General features: G+C 46.9%; 1 protein-coding gene across 2 annotated transcripts; it reads right to left on the bottom strand.

Moving 5' to 3' along the window:
- Positions 1–3,972: 3,972 nt before the first annotated feature.
- Positions 3,973–10,244, bottom strand: pcif1 (phosphorylated CTD interacting factor 1). Of its 2 annotated transcripts, none has more exons than XM_086293794.1 (16): positions 10,088–10,244; positions 8,473–8,626; positions 8,269–8,393; positions 8,064–8,189; positions 7,730–7,863; positions 7,506–7,663; positions 7,161–7,308; positions 6,895–6,978; positions 6,705–6,804; positions 6,450–6,609; positions 6,201–6,370; positions 5,892–5,978; positions 5,629–5,813; positions 5,453–5,546; positions 5,199–5,374; positions 3,973–5,090 (listed from the first exon to the last, which is right to left on the bottom strand). In XM_086293794.1, the coding sequence occupies exons 2-16, from the start codon at positions 8,597–8,599 to the stop codon at positions 4,760–4,762; spliced, it is 2,205 nt and encodes a 734-aa protein (XP_086149920.1). In that variant the 5' UTR covers positions 8,600–8,626; positions 10,088–10,244; the 3' UTR covers positions 3,973–4,759. The 2 variants fall into 2 exon arrangements, with proteins under 2 accessions (XP_086149920.1, XP_086149921.1); XM_086293795.1 differs by lacking the exon at positions 10,088–10,244 and adding an exon at positions 9,633–9,815.
- Positions 10,245–19,429: the final 9,185 nt, after the last annotated feature.

Genomic DNA, 19,429 nt, shown 5'->3' with positions numbered 1-19,429 from the left:
ATTTTTGGAAATATTTACAAATAAGGGATTGTGTTACCAAAGGAAAATTTGCTCAAAGCTCGAATATGGTGGTGGAGTTTTTAGAATTGTCCAGTACAGCACATAGGGCAGCGGTTTTCTACAAACTGTTTAACAATCCAAAAAAAGAGATATGTGAAAACTTGAGGATTATATGGCAGAGGGATCTGGGTTGTGCAATTTCTAAAGAAGACTGGCGCAGAATTTTGTCATTCTCTGATAAATATATAAGAGAGGCCAGGGGTAAATTTACTCAGTATAAATTAATACACAGGTGGTACTTCACTCCATCCAAACTTTATAGAATGGGAATTAGTCCCAGTAATGTATGCTGGAAATGTAGTTCAGATCCAGGGACATTTATGCATGCTATTTGGGAATGTGGGAAAGTTTATCCCTTTTGGCAAAAAGTATTGGACAAAATAGGAAGGTGGATTGGTTTGATGATACCCCTGTCACCAAGACTGTGCTTATTAGGGGATCGGTCAGTATTACCTGGGGTTTCAAAATATGACTTTGTGGTTATAAAGGTGGGGGTGATCGCAGCGGCTCGAGTTATTCTCAGTGTATGGAAGGAACCATCTCCTCCAGAATAGAAACTATGCTGAAAATGGTGTCGTATGAAAAACTCTTGGCTAGGATTAATGATGATAGGGAGGGTTTTGACAAATCGTGGGGACGTGTTTTTGGCTGAGATGGTTGGAACTTATTTGGTCAGGGCAATTATCTTTAGTCATGTTGTACGCTTGCTGCACTGTTTGTATGTGTAGGCACTCAGTAAGGGAATGACTTAAAGATTTGAGTTAACTGATTTGTTTTTTTTGTTTGTTTTTTATTATTATTATTATTATTATTATATTTTTTATATATATATATTTTTTTTCTGTTGTTGTTTGTTTTGTTTGTTTTTGTGTTGTGAAATGTTAAAAACAAATAAAGACTTCAATTATAAAAAAAAAAAGGTTATTTGTATTTGTAAGGTTATCTATAAGAAGTCAGGCCAGGTTTCTGCTTCCTGCTTTTTGTTTTATCCTCAATTACTTTGACACAAAGGCCTCTGCTGTGACGCTCACACCTCTGTTGAAGCACAGTGTCAGCTTTGTTTTATACACAGATATAAAAATATGTACTGATAAATGATCAGAATTAGAATACTTGTGACTGACTGAATCGAATCAGTTATAGAAATCAGTGGCGACATTCAGCCCTGAACAGGTGTGCCTGTTTAAAAAAAAAAAATAGAAAAAGTTGCATTTCCTGCGAAAATGCAGTGTGAATGCCGTGTAGTGGACTCTGAAAAAAGCAGAAGCAGAACTATCTGCTGAAAAGCGGTGTAGAAGCTTATTTCTTTGCTTAAACCTGCTTTATTTAAAAGGGCAGAGTAAGTGCAAGAGGAGATGTGGGGCATCAGACACAGGTAGGATTCGAACCTGCGCCCCCTGGTCTTAAGGCGGCTACTCATCTCACTGAGCCAAACCGGAGCAGAAGAGGCTTGTATTGAAAAGAGGTGGAAAAAGCTGAACTCTCTGCTGAAAGTGAAGGAGCTGACATTTTTGCTGAAGAGCTGAGAGGTCCCATTGATCAAAATGGGCCAAAAAATGGCATAAAAAGCTTAATATTTCAAAAGGTATAAAAGCTATGAGCACCAAAAGATATATCTGGCATTAGCAGAATCAGCAGAACAGTTTAAATTTTGAATGGTGAAAACCGGATGAAAACTGAGGGAGTAGTTACGCAGCAAAGAAACGGAGCAACTAGAATAAGGTAGAATAATAAAGTTTAAAGAGAAACAGGAACACAATAGTGTGAATGCCGTAAGGCACACAATGAAAGGTACAAACCTGATCGCTGTCAGCACGTGACTCACTAACTTCATACTGAGCACAATGTAAAAAGGAGATAAATACTGACAGGCACCAAACATATTATGTAAAACTACTATAAAACATAAATACTAAAATTATACGAAATGTTTAAAAATTATACAAATTCTAAAATTAGATGTCGTCATATCACTGAACACCGCTTTAATGCAAGTGCACGAGCTGTAAAAGTGTGTAACGGCTGTGAACCGGTACAGAACAGGTGCTACACGTGATGTCAGGTCCGCGGGATTGATGCCGAGCAGCCTCAGCAGCGTTTTCAGTCAGAAGCTTCTCTAGAGAAGGTGGGTCATCAGCTTATCCTCACCTGTTCCTCAGGTCCTGGGCCTTGCGCTATGAATTTCAGGATTTCTGGTCATTCAGCGCATTCACTCAAAGGAGGCGGAGCTTAGGACAAATCATAAACGTGGACAGGTGTGCTGTCAGCAGGTATAGGAAGATAGGAGGCTAGGATAGGAAAGCATCTCAGCTGTGACTCAGACGATTACTGCAGTTTGTTTTGCTGTGCAGTCTGACGAAGAATAAATGCATCAGAATGTCATTACTGTGTGCACCAACCGTGTTCTCAGAGAAAACCCGCTATTTTATTCTGTTCTGTTCATGGGGATGGACCCCGGCAGGCAGACTCCAGGGTGACGTCACAGGTGAGAGTGTAACACTGAAAACTGACTAACGTGAAGTTTGTTTAAACTGTCATCACACAGAAACGACAAATGATACTTGCAGATGGTCTTACTGTAGATGACAAACATTTACACTGGTGTGACTGTGTGAGGTCATGTGACTGTAGCAGAAAGAGGAACAGCACTGGTTTTACTGGTTTCAGATTTTACTGGAGTACAGACACTATTTACAATCTGCAGAGGGGCCAACAAACAAGATGGACCACTTCCTGTTTACAGCCAGGCTTTGGCGAGCCGCCGCCTCCAGTAAGGTGTCTACATCACAGACAGTCAAAGAGGAGTGAACCCAGCAGGTGAGTCAGATGAAGTGAGACGTCTGCAGCTGCAACATTAGCGACTTTGTGCTATGCTAAGCTATCAGCACTTCTAGCTCCGCCCTCTGACAAACACCTGGAGTTTGTGCACAAGTAACTGGGCACATGGACGCAGCTATGACCAGGACACACACCTATGGAGGCGGGCCCAGTGGATGAGCCTCTGATTGCATCACCGGAGCATCATGTGCACGTTTCACTGCTGCTGCCAGAGCAGCCAATCACAGCTCAGTATTCACTGTGACATCAAAGAACCAGTGCTCGGCTCACGTGCACACTCCTGGTTCGGAGTTAATCCACCACACGCGCGTTAATCCTTACATGTGAGCGAGTGTCACAACGACAATTACGTTCACGTGTAAAAATCCGCTGTTCCATCGCGTCCTGCGTCACGTTTCTCCTGGTGCATTTGTTCCCGTGGAGACAGATTATGATGGCATCTCTGTGAGCGCTTCGGCTCGCCAAGAAAACTGCAAAAAGTTTCATAGTGACCTTTGTGTGATGGCGAGGGCAGCATTTAAATGCACGCCATCACACAACGGTGACTAAGACAGTTCATGTCAGGGTTTGATGCCAATAACACATCCAGAGTGGCGTCCTGCGGTGCTTTACATTACTGTCACATGTCGAAGCCGTGACGAACGTTCTTAACGTGACCAAACAAGTGAAGCTGCAGCGGCACGAAACACCTGAACACATGACCTCGTGCTGAACGGGAAGAGGAACGTAAGAATGGCGGCGCACGCTCTGAGGGTCAGGAACATCTTCGAAATAGTTCACGCACACCGGATGATGATGAAGACGATGTGAGGAGGAGGAGTCTGTCTATCGCAGCTTTGTCGCTTTGGTTTCACACCGTCGCTTTAAATTAAAACATCAACAGGCTATACACTATATACACTGCTGCCAGCCCTGGAAACAGACGCCTCATTGGGCCACAGCCAGCCAATCCCAGAACAAACATTTGTTGTAGTGTCAGGTTACTGAGTGGGAGGAGCCAGAGAGCAGAAAAGAGGGAAAAAAATGTTTGAAACACTTAAAAATAAAATAAACAAAACACAAAGCAAACTCCCAAAAGTTTAAATAAAAAAAAACTTTAATTTTTCTGACAAACGTTTGATGAACCCGAAAAAAAAGACGTTAATGACAAAAAACTGTCGTGTTCACACAAATGTCTGTCAGTTTGATTACATGAGACCCCGCCCCCTCAGCGTCAGTGACCCCGCACTCTAAGGCGTCTGTCTCCGAGCAACAGTCTGAATCTGACTCCACCTCCTCCCACCTAACTGTTAATCCTCCACCTCATGAGTAGTCCATTTCCCCACACTGACTGGCCGGGCCATTATAAGTAGGCGGGACCAGAAGCAGGACTGAAAAAAACAAAACAAAATCAAACCCCAGAAAAACAAAGATCTGTCCAATAGAAACAGTAGCTGCCTTATTGACCAATCAGAAAGCCCTATGGGTGCGGGGATCAGAGTCCTCCGTGGTCACAAGTGACATTACAGGTGGGGGGGGGGGTTATTGCTGGAGCTCGAAGTCGCTGCTCACTGATTGGCTGTGATGTTTGTTGCTGAACAACAGAAGCCACAGCTGAACAAGAATCAGCTGCAAGTTTTAAAAAAAAAAATTTAAAAATAAAAAAAGCTCCAGAGCTTTGACCAATCACAACAGAGCGGGGTTAAAGCCAGCAGAGGGTGGGGCTAATTCAGGCTTCGCCCACCCCCTGGTGGCATGTGGCATTATGGATAAACATTTGCTACAGGTGCTGGTGAAAGACAATCTGAACGAGACAAGTCAGAAAACAAAACTTGAAACAACTGTCCAACAGGCGAAAGGGCGTGGCCTCCACAAGCCCCGCCTACACGGTGGACACTTTGTCTCGAGGACTGCTGCTGCTGCCACTATCACCGCTGCTGTTGTTGTCGTTGTTGTTGTTGTCGTCGTGGCCACCGGGTGACAATACGTTACTCTGTGTCCTATCAGATGTTTTGGGGGCGGAGTCTCTATCTCCAGGAGAGATGTGGGCAGGGCCAGGGGACGACAAGGAGGAAATGCGGGTGGAAGAGGCGCGGTACGCTGCTGTCAGCTCGGCCAGACGCTCTGGAGTAGGCGCCCACTTCGCAAAGCCGGCGTCGTTCTGCAGGAAGAGAACTGCAGTACCGTGTACAGCCCGGTAGTACATCTCATCCCTGATAATATATAAAGTAATCAGAGTATTAGGCTACTACAATCAATCAGTAATTCAGTGTACACAATATTAGTATTACAGTAATACTACAGCACTGTAGTGCGAGTACCTTTTGCAGATGTGCTGACTCCCTGATCGGTACTCATGCTCGTAGGCGGGAATGCTGAGTTGATGACGCAGGAATCTACTTCCTTCCATGCGAGTCAGAGCTGGAGTCACGGGGTCACGCCACTCAGGCACGAACACGATGAACGACAGAGGCTCCGAGGACTGGTCCAACAGGTCCTGAGAAAGACAGGAGACCGGATCAGAAACCCTGGATCACAGTCCGTTTCAGAGGCCAGATCAGAGACTAGTACTGACCTCAAAGTGCGTCACCATTGCATCCATCAGCTCCTCGCAGAACGGCGGGTTGGCTTCAAACGAGCCGCTGACCGGACAGAAGGACAGGAAGGGCCTGAAACACATGCCAGATTGTCACGCTGGGACAGGGAGAGTGGACAGACTGTGCAGCGGATTGTCCAGTTGTGTCACCTCACCCTCTGGACCCGAAGAAGCCGTCGGTATCAGGGAAGGCGGAGCAAAACTGTTTGAAGTAGCAGTTGAGTGGCGAGGCAAAGCACTCGAAAGAAACACCAAACTGACGGTTCAGCGTCTGAAACACCAACACCGGCAGCGCCCCCTGCAGGCCACTCCCCTCGTTAGCACCACTGCCGAACATCACCTGCACGCACACACACACCTGGTTAGCTTTGAGCAGCTAATGAAGCAGGTGAACCGAGCGAGCACGCCGTCAGCTGACCTGGTATCTCTTCAGGAGGCACCAGACTCTGGACAGGAACTTGTCGAAGCGAGGGTCGTCTATACAGCTGTACCTGTACAACAGCTCCTGCAGCGAGACAGGTGAGAGACAAACGGGACAGATTGGACACAGTAATCTGATTACAATGCGTTACTGACCAGCTTTTTGATGAGTACTTTGATTACTCTTTTGAGTCCTTGTATTACTATGTAAAAAGTAAACAGATTACACCGGAGGTACTGACTAGGTTGCTGTTATGTACTCGGATTACAATTTTTAAGGTAATCAGATTACCACGGGGTTACTGACCAGTTTGCTGAAGTGTCCTCTGTTAACTTTGACCATCTCTCCTCTAAAGCGTAAACACGCCATGTCATTCTCAAAGTGAAGCTCCACACGAGGCAGCGGCGGCGACGGGATCGCCAGACGCACCGGGTAACAGTAGACAAGGCGGGACTGCGGCGGGGACGCACACGCCTCTGAAACATGCAGAGACAGAACACTATGGGCTCAGACAGCCAGGTACACAGGTGAATAATACACAGGACTGAAGTGTACCAGTGGGCGGGTCCTGCAGCAGGCTCAGGTGTGTCTGGCGCAGGCGGCGGCTGTACTCCGCAGACAGCTGGTAGATCTTGGAGCAGATTCCCTCGACAGAATCTTTGGCGACGGCGGCGACGTGAGGACCGCACTGCTGCCTCAGGTGCTCCAGACGGTCCTGCAGATACACCAGTGACAGTCACAGGCGACTTGTACAGGTGATCTACAAGCAATCGTGTAACGAGTACAGATGAAGCGAAAGTCACAGGTTACCATATAGTCCTCCTTGCTGGCAGAGTGATCTCGGCGCAGCCAGTTCATCGTGTCCTCGGCGTTCCATTTCACCACCTTCCTGCTCTCCGGGCTCGCATTCCTGCATGGGTGACAGGTCAGAGGTCAGAGCGCGGGCCCACTTGATAATCTCAGCAGGATTGAGCTCAGCAGTTGGTCAGCTGGGTCCTACCTGGAGTCGATCATCTTCTTGGCAGCTTCAGCGTATTTAAAGAGCAGCTTCCGAGCCTCCTCTTTGTACTTAATGCGAGACAACCTGCCACACACAAACCAATCACTGATCAATATATTAATCTGCACATGATCTCTGATCAATAAATTCAGACTATTTCTAGTGTCAGACATTTATCACTCAATTAAAAGCAAATCTCATGTTCTCCTCACAGCAAACGAACGCCAAGAGCACGAGACGCGAACGCCACTCGATTTTAAAGTCACCTGATAGGGATGTCGTTCATGACCTCTCGGAACATCGATGGGGAGATAACAGGGTCACAGTCACTCGGCAGTAAGGGGTCGTGACCTTTGTCAATTACTTTCCTCTCTAGCAGCCAGCGGTTGAAGGACTCCCGGGGCGGATCGATACCTGAGGCAGAGAACCAACACCTGGTCAGAGCTCACATTCACACATGCCCGTCATACCCATTAATGAACACTCGGGCTTGGACGGCTCCAAAGTCTCTGATGACCTTTGACCTTCACCCTATCTGAAGATGTGTTCTCCCTCCACCTCTCACCTGTGGGGGAGGAGCTACCAGTACACAACCTGCACGTGTGGCATACCTTCCCTCTGGTGGCACAGCTCGTGGTAGTGCTGCCTCAGCTTGGTGACCAGCTGCGCTCGCTGGAGCTCGATCTCGGGGTGGGGGGGCAGGTGGTGGCTGGCGGGGGCCTGCTCTCGGATCACGGCGTTGGTCTGCACGTCCAGGTCCCAGTAAATCCTGAAAACACCGACCAATCAAAAAGGTCCTTCAACAAAACAAAACAAAACAACATGCAGTACTCACACAGCTGGTCTGTACGGCGCGGGGGCGGGGCTCGGTGTGGTGGGTGTGGCGGACTGGGCCTGTTTGTCCTCAGGGGCGGAGCTCCAGGGTTTGACCCCAGGAGTGCTGGGAGAGATGGGCGTGGTCGGCTCCACCTGGTAACAGACAGACCTGGTCAGGGTTCGCTCACCTGCACTCGGAGCATCATACGTCAGTCTATTCACACTCTGCTGTGATTGGTTGTCAGGTTACTAATCGTGTCATAGGAAATGTAACAGCGGGCATGAAGGTCAGTATGTCAGCCAATCACAGCAGAGCATCTTTCTGGCTCATCCAACCTAGGACTCCGTTTTACCTTAGCACGTTTGAAGCTGTTAGGTCCTCCCCCCTGCTCCTCAGAGCTCCTCCTCTTCCTCTGACCATTACCAAGGTTACTGTCCCCGCCCTCTGCAGGAGCCGCATTTAGACCTAAAGGATCAGACTGCAGACACAGATCGGTACCTGATCAATAACTGCATATCAATCAATAACTGTAAATGATAAGCACAGGCAATACTCACAATAACATCATGCTGGCCGAGCACTGGCACCTCCCACAGGCTCTGATTGGTGAATCTGTTGAAGTAATATGGCCGATTCTCCCGCCGAGACCAACACTTGGACCATCCAGCCTGAACCAACTCATCTGGGGGGGGAGAAAGAGAGAGAGGGTAATCAGGGTTGGAGTACGGTGAGTGGGACAGGTAAGAGGCAAACGAGCGTACCTGGGAGCTCAGGTGCTTTAGAGGCAGTGGACGGAGAAAGGGGTGGTCCCTGAGATGAGGCGGAGCCAGAGGGAGCCAGCATCATGGCCGCCTCCCCCTTCACCAATCCCTGGCTGTCATTGGACATCTTGGCAGTTAGAATGACATCACGTGCCTTCAAAACAAAACACAGGTGAGAATGAGTCAGACAGGTGTGCAGCTGCAATCAGAGGTAGGGGTGGGTTTTACAAATAATGGTATTGATTTGACATAATAATGTATAATAATAATAATAACAACAATGTATTTTGACAGAAATACCAGAAGCTCATTTCAACACTCGCCAAACAGCAACGATTAACGAGCAGGTAAAAATATATAAACAGAGCAAGGATGGTTCACCCCATGACACGTGCACGCTGTCGGGGCTGAAAGCCGACATGTCTTCGTCACTCTCAGACCAAAATTCACTGAACCAGCAGCAACAGAAGATCCCAACTACGTTTCACGTTTGATACACGTGGTCACGAGTTTTCTCTGACTTTGGCTTTTTTGAATCCACCAGGATAAAAAAAACACTTCCTGCACAGCTCTCTCTCAGTGTGCTCTGCTTCCCTTAAGCAGCATCAGGTAATGTTCACGTGTTGATTTGTGGTTTTCTTCAGTTTTTGATCTACTGTAGAATATTTTTAACATTATCTGCTATAAAAAGTTATTCCAGGAAAATCTGCTGCTGCTGGCTTTTTGTTTTATCCTCAGTTACTCTGACACAAAGGCCTCTGCTGTGATGCTCACACCTGTCTCAGTGTCAGCTTTGTTTTATACACAGATGTAAAAATATGCCCATGTACTGATAAATGATCAGAATTAGAATAACTGAGTGAGAATCGGTGAGCACACCCAGCCCTGCTCAGAGGGCCATACAGATCAGACAAACTCATCAGTAGTTTGATCAGCGTTACAGGTGCTCGTTCAGGTGTGTTGGCGCGTGCGTGCATCCAGGCGTCTATGTGCGTGTGTGTTGTGGCGGTCTCGGTGCTTGCTCCGATCCCGCGGGTTAATGTGGCGCGCTGACGTCAGACGGCGGCAAACAGCCGATCAGTGATTAAATTGATCACAATGATCGATGGGCTCAGACAGATTTTAGCGCGCTGTCGACACGTTTGATCGTGTTTTCTTACACGCAGAAACTAGCGCCATGGTTACACGCATGCGCGGTGCAGGTTTCCCAAACAAACAGGGAGGAGGGAGAGAGGGGGAGGAGGACAACAAAAGGCTGCGGCGGCTGCTCGGGAGCCCGGGACCGACACGGACACACGGTGACGGCCGGTCCGGCTCTGCGGTGGGGTCAGGCTGGGCAGCACGCTCAGTAAAGGTCGGGTTCGGAACCTTCGCGCGGTCACATCGGCAGTTAGCCGCCATTAGGCTCAGAGACCTGCGGCTGTTCAGGCGCCACTTCACTCACAAGATGGCGGACACGCCCCTGCCACAGCGTCGCGCGCCCTCACTAACATTTCTGTTCTGTGCTCCGAGCTGGGCCGCCCCGCGCGCCACTGTCCAGCCCCCACCGGGAGCTGACACCTTCCGCCGCGTGTCGGTGCGCCCGGAGCCGGCCCGCGGGACCGTCGGCGCTTACCTTGGCCGGTTAAGTCGCGGACAGTTGCGGGTTCTGCGCGTTGTTTCGGGTCCTCCGCTCCGCTCCCTCCCCGCCTGCTCAGACATCTTTACAGGGACCCGGACAGAGCAACTGCGCAGGCGCAGCGCCCGACCTCCTTCCTGTCCCGAGGTGTTCCACTGCGGGCGCCATGTTGAAGAGGTCAAAGAGGCTGAAAGCTGAGAGATGTGACCAAAAACATCAAAGAGTTTTAACACACACACATCAATGAACGTGAGGGTGTTGCCCTTAAAGGCACATTTCAGCTCTAATTTCTTTAATAATGCACAGAACTCAAAACTTAAAACATAGATTTGAGCATTTGATTGGTAATTTATTGATTGGTAATTTATTTCAACATGTGAACAATATACAAGTACATTTAGAAAAGAAATGAGAGAAAAAAAAATATACTATACAAATTACATACAAAAAAACATTCTGATTAATTTACATGTTGAAAGGGAGTGGGAAGAAGTATACACTTATTTAATCCCACCCCTGTCCCATAAATTATCAGTGAATATTTAGTCAGCTTCCTTACTGATATAATTTGTAATAAAAATAGTGAACAGATTTCTGATATACTATATACTATAATATCACATCATGAATTTTTTGTTTGTTTGTTTTTAAATAGAGACATTCACTTAATTTAAATATTTTCCTTTTCTTTATAGATCGAGAAGATCATATTTTTATAACTCTTTTTGAACAGTTTTATGTTTGGACATTGCTTTAATTCCATATTCAGTTTGTTCCATAGTTTCACTCCTTGAACAGAAACACAAAAGCCTTTTCTTGTAGTACGTACCTTCATTGTTTTGAAGTTACAAAAACCCCTTAAATTATAACTTCCTTCTTTCAAAAAAAACATACTCTGAATATTACCTGGCAGTTCTTTATTTTTTGCTTTGAATAGAATTTGTGCTGTTTGGAATTTCACTATATCGTCAATTTTCAATATTTCAGACTGCAAAAATAGTGAGTTTGTATGTTCCCTATAACCTGCATTGTGGATGATTCGAATTGCTTTCTTTTGAAGAGTAAAAAGTGAATGTAATGTGGTTTTATAGTTATTGCCCCAGACCTCTGCACAATAGCTTAAGTATGGTGAAACCAGTGAACAGTAGAGAATATGAAGTGATGTTCTGTCGAATACCTGTTTTGCCTTGTTTAGTACTGCAATGCTTCGTGATACTTTGGAATGAATATATCTTACGTGAGCTCTCCAGTTAAGTTTTTCATCTATTATTACCCCCAGAAATTTATTTTCACTGACTCTTTCAATATCAACACCATTTATTTGAATCTTTGTATTTAAACTACTATTTCCAAATAACATAAGTTTAGATTTATTCAAATTTAATGATAATTTGTTTTTATCAAGCCAGAACTTCACTTTACTTATTTCATTAGTCATATCCTCCAATAAATTCTGCAGATCATCACCAGAGCAAAAAATGTTTGTATCGTCAGCAAAGAGAACCATTTTTAATACTTTGGACACTTTACAGATGTCGTTAATGTACAAGTTGAAGAATTTTGGACCCAAAACTGACCCTTGGGGTACACCACAAGCAATGTCCATACATAAGGAGCAACCACCATTTATTTTCACAAACTGCTTTCTGTCACTTAAATAACTCCGGACCCAATCTAAAACTACCCCTCTGACACCATAACGTTCCAGTTTTCTTATTAATATATCAGGATCTATAGTGTCAAATGCCTTTGTCAAGTCTATGAATAACCCAGCCACATGTTGCTTTTTGTCTATGGAATTTGTGATGTATTCTATTGAATCTAATAGTGCCGATGATGTTGATCTGCTTGATCTGAATCCGTACTGACTCTCAGTGAGTAGTTTATGTTTATCTATAAATTTTTCCAGTCTGTTTTTAAACAGTTTTTCAAGAACTTTTGAGAATTGAGGTAGTAAAGAGACAGGCCTGTAGTTTGTGAAATGGTGTTTGTTTCCAGATTTGTATAGAGGTATAACTTTTGCTATTTTCATTCTGTCTGGAAATCGACCAGTTTGAAATGATAAATTACAGATGTATGTAAATGGTTTTATAATAGCCTCAATGACTCTTTTAACCACTATCATATCAATATCATTACAATCCAAAGATTTGTGATTTTTACATTTTTTGACAATTTCAAGAACTTCATTTTCATCAACGGCTGTGAGAAACATAGAATATGGATTTCTGTCAATCAGTGTATCGGGTTTTTCCTGTGCTTTCCCAGGATGAGTGATTGTTCTTGCTAAATTTGGTCCAGCAGTTACAAAGAATTCATTGAGACTATTTGCCACAACATCCATATTGTATTCTTCATGGTCATTACAAATGAAATACTTGGGATAGTTCTTTTGTCCAGTCCCACATTTTATAACACTGTTCAGGATTTCCCATAATCTTTTATTATTATTTCTATTTATATCTAATTGCTTCTTATAGTATTCCTTTTTACTAAATCTAAGTATATTAGTTAACCTATTTTTATATCTTTTGTATCTGATTTCAGCATCTTTAGTTCTCGTTCTTAAGAACTCTCTGTATAGAGCATTTTTCTTTATACATGCATTTTGCAGACCTTTTGTTATCCATGGACAGTCCATATATTTCTGTTTCCTACTATATTGCTTTATTGGACAGTTGGTATTGTACAGTAATGTAAATATTCTAAGGAATTTATTATAAGCACTATTAACGTCCTGTTCCTGATATACTTCACCCCAGTTTTCCTTCAATAAATCTTTTTTAAATGCATTCATTCTTTCTTCTGTTCTTACTCGTCTGTACTCTTTTTTACTGTCCATTTTATTGATCTTGTAATTCCTATCATAGATTGTAAAAATTGGAAGATGGTCACTTATGCTCAGCAAGTGTGATCCAGCTGGCCACTTCATTTGTCAAGCCTTTAAATCTCATGACTTATCTCTTATAATAACCAGTGGCGGGGCGGGGGGTGGCTTACTGGGCTTAAGCCCGGGTTGTTTTGTCAGAAGCCCGGGGTCTTTTGGAGTGTAATTTTTTCATAGTTACATGCCTGGCTGATAACTGTATAAAACAAAAACTACACACAATATTCGAAGCACATAGCGCACACTGTGGGAATTTACGACTGTGCGTAAATCCCCCCTAATATTGGTATGATCTGAGCTCAGACACTGAGTGAGGGGCGGGGCAGCTGCTGCCTGCGAGTGCGCTGTTAGAGAAGCGCAGCCAGGCAGAGAACTGAAGTTCGACCAGGTACCAAAGCTGTACAAATAATGTAAATATGACGGTGTATCACAAAAGACTGATATCAAACTGATACGTTTACGTTACTCGTTCTTCAAGTGAATCAGCAAATGGTGAAATGAAAAGCCGAACAACAACAATGCTGTTTCTGAGAGTCTCAGCTTACATGTGTGTTTATTTTATATTTTCAGTTGTTTCCCTCCACGGCTAAATAAATCTGTTTCAGTAATGCACTGATATACAAGAATGGACATAAGGAGCTTCTTTCAAAGGAAAAACTCTGGTAGATGTTATTTTATATATTATGCTTTGTATGTTGTTCAGTATATTTCTATGCAAAACAAGAGGAACTTCTATACACAGCAGTATATTCACAGTTGAAACCAGATATTTACACTTTATGGAAAACACAAGAACATTTTTTACTGTACAACATCATTTTAGAGTAAACTTGTTTTGTTTTGGATAAATAAATATTTAAAATCTTTTGAATTAGCTAAATGTCAGAATAAAGAGAGACAGAGCTTCTATTTTTATCACTTTCATCAAATGCAGGAGAGCAAAACACAGAGCCTGTTTCTGTGACATGGGAACATCAAGAGATGTCAACAAAACACCAGGAACAGAACTGTGGAGCTCCATAAGTGTGGCTCAGTTTGAATACAATTTGGTGCCATTTGCAATTAAGAAACACAGACAGTTTCTCTCTTTACTCTTAAAGTTAACAAATATGTTTTTATATTTATCTAAAAAATAAACATTTAGTCTGATTTGATGTTACAATTAAAAAAGTGTTTTTATCTGAAGAGTAAATATCTGGTTTCCACTGTATATTTGATGATTGTCAGAGCAGAGAGGGAGAGAGAGGAACAGAGAGGGGGAGAGAGGAACAGAGAGGGGGAGAGAGGAACAGAGAGGGGGAGAGAGGAACAGAGAGGGGGAGAGAGGAACAGAGAGAGAGAGAGGAACAGAGAGGGAGAGGAACAGAGAGGGGGAGAGAGGAACAGAGAGGGGGAGAGAGGAACAGAGAGAGAGAGAGGAACAGAGAGGGAGAGGAACAGAGAGGGGGAGAGAGGAACAGAGAGGGGGAGAGAGGAACAGAGAGAGAGAGAGGAACAGAGAGAGAGAGAGGGAGAGAGGAACAGAGAGAGGGAGAGAGGAACAGAGAGAGGGAGAGAGAGGAACAGAGAGAGGGAGAGAGAGGAACAGAGAGAGAGAGAGGGAGAGAGGAACAGAGAGAGGGAGAGAGAGGAACAGAGAGAGGGAGAGAGAGGAACAGAGAGAGGGAGAGAGAGGAACAGAGAGGGGGAGAGAGGAACAGAGAGGGGGAGAGAGGAACAGAGAGAGAGAGAGGAACAGAGAGGGGGAGAGAGGAACAGAGAGAGAGAGAGGGAGAGAGGAACAGAGAGAGGGAGAGAGGAACAGAGAGGGGGAGAGAGGAACAGAGAGAGAGAGAGGAACAGAGAGAGAGAGAGGGAGAGAGGAACAGAGAGAGGGAGAGAGGAACAGAGAGAGGGAGAGAGAGGAACAGAGAGAGGGAGAGAGAGGAACAGAGAGAGAGAGAGGGAGAGAGGAACAGAGAGAGGGAGAGAGAGGAACAGAGAGAGGGAGAGAGAGGAACAGAGAGAGGGAGAGAGGAACAGAGAGAGAGAGAGGAACAGAGAGAGAGAGGAACAGAGAGAGAGAGGAACAGAGAGAGAGAGAGGAACAGAGAGAGAGAGAGGAACAGAGAGAGAGAGAGGAACAGAGAGGGGGAGAGAGGAACAGAGAGAGAGAGGAACAGAGAGAGAGAGGAACAGAGAGAGAGAGAGGAACAGAGAGAGACAGAGAGAGGAACAGAGAGAGAGAGAGGAACAGAGAGAGAGAGAGGAACAGAGAGGGGGAGAGAGGAACAGAGAGAGAGAGAGGGAGAGAGGAACAGAGAGGGGGAGAGAGGAACAGAGAGAGAGAGAGGAACAGAGAGGGGGAGAGAGGAACAGAGAGAGAGAGAGGAACAGAGAGAGAGAGAGGGAGAGAGGAACAGAGAGAGGGAGAGAGGAACAGAGAGAGGGAGAGAGAGGAACAGAGAGAGGGAGAGAGAGGAACAGAGAGAGAGAGAGGGAGAGAGGAACAGAGAGAGGGAGAGAGAGGAACAGAGAGAGGGAGAGAGAGGAACAGAGAGAGGGAGAGAGAGGAACAGAGAGAGAGAGAGGAACAGAGAGGGGGAGAGAGGAACAGAGAGGGGGAGAGAGGAACAGAGAGAGAGAGAGGAACAGAGAGAGAGAGGAACAGAGAGAGAGAGAGAGGAACAGAGAGGGGGAGAGGAACAGAGAGGGGGAGAGAGGAACAGAGAGAGAGAGAGGAACAGAGAGAGACAGAGAGGAACAGAGAGGGGGAGAGAGGAACAGAGAGAGAGAGGAACAGAAAGAGAGAGAGAGGAACAGAGAGAGAGAGGAACAGAGAGAGGGAGAGAGGAACAGAGAGGGGGAGAGAGGAACAGAGAGAGAGAGAGGAACAGAGAGGGGGAGAGAGGAACAGAGAGAGAGAGAGGAACAGAGAGAGAGAGGAACAGAGAGAGACAGAGAGGAACAGAGAGAGAGAGGAACAGAGAGGGGGAGAGGAACAGAGAGAGAGAGAGGAACAGAGAGGGGGAGAGGAACAGAGAGAGAGAGAGGAACAGAGAGAGAGAGAGGAACAGAGAGAGAGAGGAACAGAGAGGGGGAGAGGAACAGAGAGAGAGAGAGGAACAGAGCGAGAGAGGAACAGAGAGGGGGAGAGAGGAACAGAGAGAGAGAGAGGAACAGAAAGAGAGAGAGAGGAACAGAGAGAGGGAGAGGAACAGAGAGGGAGAGGAACAGAGAGGGAGAGAGGAACAGAGAGGGGGAGAGGAACAGAGAGAGAGAGAGGAACAGAGCGAGAGAGGAACAGAGAGGGGGAGAGAGGAACAGAGAGAGAGAGAGGAACAGAAAGAGAGAGAGAGGAACAGAGAGAGGGAGAGGAACAGAGAGGGAGAGGAACAGAGAGAGAGGAACAGAAAGAGAGAGGAACAGAGAGAGAGAGAGAGGAACAGAGAGAGACAGAGAGAGGAACAGAGAGAGAGAGAGAGGAACAGAGAGAGAGAGAGAGGAACAGAGAGAGACAGAGAGAGGAACAGAGAGGGAGAGGAACAGAGAGACAGAGAGAGGAACAGAGAGGGAGAGAGGAACAGAGAGAGAGAGGAACAGAGAGAGACAGAGAGAGGAACAGAGAGGGAGAGAGAGGAACAGAGAGAGGGAGAGGAACAGAGAGGGAGAGGAACAGAGAGGGAGAGAGGAACAGAGAGAGACAGAGGGAGGAACAGAGAGGGAGAGAGAGGAACAGAGAGGGAGAGAGAGGAACAGAGAGGGAGAGAGAGAGAGGAACAGAGAGGGAGAGAGAGAGGGGGAGAGAGGAACAGAGAGAGAGAGAGGGAGAGAGAGGGGGGAGAGAGGAACAGAGAGAGAGAGAGGGAGAGAGGGAGGAACAGAGAGGGAGAGAGGAACAGAGAGAGAGAGAGAGAGAGGAACAGAGAGGGAGAGAGGAACAGAGAGAGAGAGAGAGAGGAACAGAGAGGGAGAGGAACAGAGAGAGAGAGGAACAGAAAGAGAGAGAGAGGAACAGAGAGAGGGAGAGGAACAGAGAGGGAGAGAGGAACAGAGAGAGAGAGAGGAACAGAGAGAGACAGAGAGAGGAACAGAGAGGGAGAGAGAGGAACAGAGAGGGAGAGAGAGGAACAGAGAGAGGGAGAGAGAGGAACAGAGAGGGAGAGAGAGGAACAGAGAGGGAGAGAGAGGAACAGAGAGGGAGAGAGAGGAACAGAGAGGGAGAGAGGAACAGAAAGAGAGAGAGAGGAACAGAGAGAGGGAGAGGAACAGAGAGGGAGAGAGGAACAGAGAGAGAGAGGAACAGAGAGAGACAGAGAGAGGAACAGAGAGGGAGAGAGAGGAACAGAGAGAGGGAGAGGAACAGAGAGGGAGAGAGGAACAGAGAGAGAGAGGAACAGAGAGAGAGAGAGGAACAGAGAGAGGGAGAGGAACAGAGAGGGGGAGAGGAACAGAGAGAGAGAGAGGAACAGAGAGAGAGAGAGGAACAGAGAGAGAGAGAGGAACAGAGAGAGACAGAGGGAGGAACAGAGAGGGAGAGAGAGGAACAGAGAGGGAGAGAGAGGAACAGAGAGGGAGAGAGAGAGAGGAACAGAGAGGGAGAGAGAGAGGGGGAGAGAGGAACAGAGAGAGAGAGAGGGAGAGAGAGGGGGGAGAGAGGAACAGAGAGAGAGAGAGGGAGAGAGGGAGGAACAGAGAGGGAGAGAGAGAGAGGGAGAGAGGAACAGAGAGGGAGAGAGAGAGGAACAGAGAGAGAGAGAGGGGGAGAGAGGAACAGAGAGAGAGAGAGAGGTAGGAAGGGAGAGAGAGAGGGAGGAAGGGAGAGGGAGAGAGAGAGAGAGAGAGAGGAACAGAGAGAGAGGAGCAGAGACCTTTGACCTTTAACACACCTTTATTACATCAATACTTCAACTCACAACTCACCGACTCCCTCAGCGTGGCATTTTCAGCAGCGAGCGTTTCCACCTGCTGCTGGCTGAACTCCAGGGATTCTCGCAAGCATTTAAATTCCCGGTGAAGAATCTCCACCAAGGACAGCCTTGCGTCGAAACTGGACAATCGTTGGTCGATTGACTCCAGTATGTCGACAATATCTTTGCCGGCTGGCGATGTTGTGCCGGGGGAATCTGCCGGGCGTTGTCTTTTCGACGACGGCGTTTCAGATTTGGCCGGGGAAGCTGCGCTCTGGGCCTTCTTCATCACGAGATCCTGGAAGCACTGATCAATGTAATCTTTGAGAGCCTCTAAACTCTCCCCATTGTTCTCCAGGGTGTTGGAGATGATTTAGACAAATGTTGTTAGTTATAAGACAATTGATAAGTGTATTTGGTAATACTGAAGCTTAAATGAATTTGTTCAAATCTAAACTACTATTCGCTTTCATTTTACGCCAAAATCTCCGGCGTCTGACGTCAGTTACAACATGAGTGGCTTACCTTGTCCGTCACTTCCGTCACTTACCTTTCATTTCCTCATTTTTGCCTTTTGACGATAGGCACGAGCAGTGTGGCTGTGCCTGGGCGAAAAAGGGAAAATAAACAACTACATCAAAGCAGCTAGAGCATGCTGTGCTGGCTAAAGAAGCTGACGCTTGCATGCACTGCTTTGTTGCCAGCACGAACTAGGCAGACCGTGCTTGGTTTTTTGAAAGCATTAAATGGCCGTCCCTCCCCCTTCTCCTGCCTCCAAAAATGAGAGAGCAGGCTACTATGGGGAACATGGCTGCCGCTGCTGTGACACCAGTTAGGCAGGCCATGGGCTCCCTCCCCTCCCACAGCAGGCCTCCCATGGCTCCGCCTATGTGAGGCCTGGGCCGGTGGAGGTAGACATCAGGTGGCGGATGTTGAAGAAGCTTCCATCCTCTCCTCCGGTGTTGCCCACCTGTCCCTGCGCTGCCCCCAGTTGGTCTCCAGGCCCAGTGTTGGGCGAGATGTGTCCCTTCAGCTCTTGATTGGAGCATGCCGAGTGTGGGAATTAGCCCCTCCTGAGGTCCTGTCTACTAGAGCGGACCTCAAGGTTGATGCTCTCACGCAGCCACAGCGCCTCCTGTCTAAGGTGCCGCTGCTGCCTGATTGGTCTGGTTGTAAGCAGTTGAGTGTCCTGCCTCCCAGCATTTATGGTCCCCTGCCCGCACTTGGTTGCTGCCATGCATGGTGGGAGTAGTAGCCTTTGGCCCCTCCCCTGAAAGCCGCGCCCCTGGCCCATCCGGATGAGGGAGGGCGGCATGCCCTAACGGGGGCATGAGGATAACTGCTGCCCTGCTGGCGGCCATTTTGTCGCTCCCTCTATAGGGATGGAGCTTGACACGACAGCTGCAGGCGGGGTGGGGACATGGTGAGCCCTCCACCATCCTGTGTCTCTCAGGCTAAAATGGGGAGGGGATGATGGCTGCAGCGTTCCCTCACATGGCCCCGCCTCTGTGAGGCCTGGGCCAGTGAAGGCGGGGAGGACTCGGAGTCTAGGCTCAGCTGTCC

Source organism: Aulonocara sp. 'chitande type north' Nkhata Bay, linkage group LG5 (assembly GCF_057382095.1).
Source record: "Aulonocara sp. 'chitande type north' Nkhata Bay isolate Kocher_YH1m ecotype deep benthic linkage group LG5, A_spYH_male_GT1.1, whole genome shotgun sequence".
In the NCBI taxonomy this organism is placed as follows: domain Eukaryota; kingdom Metazoa; phylum Chordata; class Actinopteri; order Cichliformes; family Cichlidae; genus Aulonocara; species Aulonocara sp. 'chitande type north' Nkhata Bay.
This window is presented reverse-complemented; position numbering and strand designations above follow the sequence as displayed.